The sequence below is a fragment of the Oryzias melastigma genome, linkage group LG13, assembly GCF_002922805.2.
Source record: "Oryzias melastigma strain HK-1 linkage group LG13, ASM292280v2, whole genome shotgun sequence".
In the NCBI taxonomy this organism is placed as follows: domain Eukaryota; kingdom Metazoa; phylum Chordata; class Actinopteri; order Beloniformes; family Adrianichthyidae; genus Oryzias; species Oryzias melastigma.
Window position 1 is genome coordinate 16,301,559 of NC_050524.1, and position 2,586 is coordinate 16,304,144.

General features: G+C 44.0%; 1 protein-coding gene across 2 annotated transcripts in view; it reads right to left on the bottom strand.

Annotated features, from left to right (window-relative positions):
* Positions 1–2,586, bottom strand: part of LOC112149376 (Down syndrome cell adhesion molecule-like protein 1 homolog) — a 106,433-nt gene extending 103,847 nt beyond the window's left edge. Inside the window, exon 1 of one of the 2 annotated variants that reach the window (XM_036214795.1) lies at positions 2,150–2,586. In XM_036214795.1, coding sequence (XP_036070688.1) covers positions 2,150–2,192 — 43 coding nt within the window. In that variant the 5' untranslated portion in view covers positions 2,193–2,586. The remainder of the gene's footprint in view (positions 1–2,149) is intronic. The other variant, XM_024277031.2, reaches the window with a different exon arrangement.

Genomic DNA, 2,586 nt, shown 5'->3' on the forward strand with positions numbered 1-2,586 from the left:
CAGCCCTCAACTGAGTTAATCTCCATTTTATTTTCCTAAAATGACAGACAGCCTCCCAAATCATGACAAAGAGGAATGAGCGTGCCTCCCTTCACACTCACACACCTCCCCAGCAGGAATCCATCCATCCAACCCCCCCACCTCACCCCAGCCACACACACAGGCACACGCACACACACACACAGCCTTCCCTCTCTGCATTAATGGGTGCAGGTGTGCTGATATGCAGCCAAATTCAAACCAGCAATGACCTCATGAATATTTAATTGACGGCACATAACGAATGCAAATAAAAATAAATAAATAAACTTAAATAAAAGTGTTGGAGGAAATATCTTTCCCACTGAAAATAAGCAGGAAACTGTGCGCCGTTCTAGGAGGCGCAGCCGAGCAAAGAAAATACGCAGTCCTGATGCATATGCATGTATGATAATAGATTGTTCCCCTCCCTCAAAATTCACATATTAAAACACAAAAAAGACACAGCAAACAACAGAAAACCCTTCTTTGGAGCTGATTCGTGTGAAATGAGGAGGATGCTGTAGCCCATTTGAAAGCAACGGAAAATGGAAGTTTGTTTTCCACCGCGTTATCTACATCTCTCCCATCTCAAGCACTCTTTCCGCTCCAGTGGCTGTTTGTAGCATCCCCTCTTCCTCTCTCTCTCTCACACGCACACACACACATTAACACCCCCCCCCTCTTTATCCGCCACAAAAACACACATGCACACACGCACACACACGACAGATCTCGTTCATTCACGAGAAGGGGCGATGTACAGTGCGTATAATTGAAATAGACCCTGTAATCCAATTACATACAACAAAAACAACACAGAAGTCCCAGCCGCAGCTGCAGCCTGCATGGCAGAGGGCACTGCCAAGGCCAATGATGGCAAACATAAAGCAGCCTCGCTAAATCAAGAAAAGCAGAGCTTGAAACTATATGCAAAAGACATTTTTTTTTAATAGATGCATCTTCAACTATAAAACCTCTCCAAAACGACGCAGAAATGCATTTAATTGATGGAAGAAATAAAGCAGTCAAAGTTCTATTGGTGTTTTTTTATCAACTCCCTATAAGTCCTTCCAAAGTGACTGAAAACGTGTTAAAGGCAAATGAGTCATTATCTCGCATCTGCAGCATGAGAGCAAAGCCAATCAGTAGAATCTGGTGGCAGAGAAAATGGTGGATGAATAATTAGAGCCGGGATGATAAGAACTCAGCCTGCACACGAGCACTCCGCTATTTATCTGAAACCAAACTGTATGCAAAGCATCCCCTTATTTCCATTTGACATTTTATATTAATATTGTGCGTAAGCATCAGTTCATACCTCTATTTAAATGTGCTGATCTATGTTGCAGTATTTTGTAATGCATTCCATGCACACTCAATATATGCATTTATTCCAACAAGAACTTGAAAAATAGAAAAAGCTACAAATATATTGCATGTTTGTTTGTTTTATCCATATCCCTTCCTCTCCCTTCCCCTGGAGCGCGCAAACACACACTGTTATCATTGTGGTGCAACAGGACAGAAAAGAAAAAAAAGTCTGCAAATACTTCAAACTTTTCTTCCTTTTTCAGGACCTCTAACGAGTAAGAAGTCCACAGATGTGGTTAGCCAGCAGCGATCCATCCGCTGCCCCTCCATCTGTGCGCCCGCCTGCAGATTCTTATCAGCCTCATCTCCTATTCAACAGCCTCCATATTCATGACACCTCCACATATTCAACATGCAAAAAGGCAAATGCGGATGCGATCTTCATCGCGGCAAAAACGCAATTTTATGCCCACCTCAGAGATCTTTGAGGTTGGTGGTGATCCACATAGTGTGATTGTTGCATTTAATGCGCACCACGAACCTCTGCTTTTAATTTTATTAATCTGATCAGATCATCACTGAGAGGGGTTGGGGAGGTAAGATAAACCTGGGCGCTCGCTCTGGAAGAAAGGTTTCCTTTCAAAACATCAAAACAAAGTTCAAAAGAAAAAGATTTGCAGTTTAATTTGACATCTCATTTTCACTTTGTTCACAAAAAACATAATTCAGACGTGATGATGATGACAACACGCAACTTCAGAACTGAGAGGAGAAGAAGACGAGCATGCCATTCTTGAAACACTAAAATGAAACCTACCTTCTTGCAAAGAATACAGCAGAAGTAAAGTTACAAGCCACATGCCATTAAAAGCTGTAATATTTCATAGGAATGTTGTGCAGTCCCCAAACAAGAGTGCACGGCGCAGCGGTCAAGCGAGGTCCGTGCTGGACTGGTTCTGTTCCTTCTCCCCGGGGGTGTCTCCAGCCCTGGTCCCGCACTCTCCAGCGCCCAGAAACGAGCAGCCGCGAAAGATCCGCCTCAGTTGCCTGTTCTCTCCTCCCCTCACCGGGACAGACTGCTGTCGCCCCACCCCCGGTCTCCTAATAATGCGCCGTAGTGGAGAGATGAGACCGACGTACTAATGAGAAAAGCTTGTTTTACGCACACGGAGATCGCGATTTTATCCAAGTTCCACATCCAAGCGCAAACATCTTTTCTCGTGGGTTTTCTCTAGGGGCAAAAAGAAGATGCTT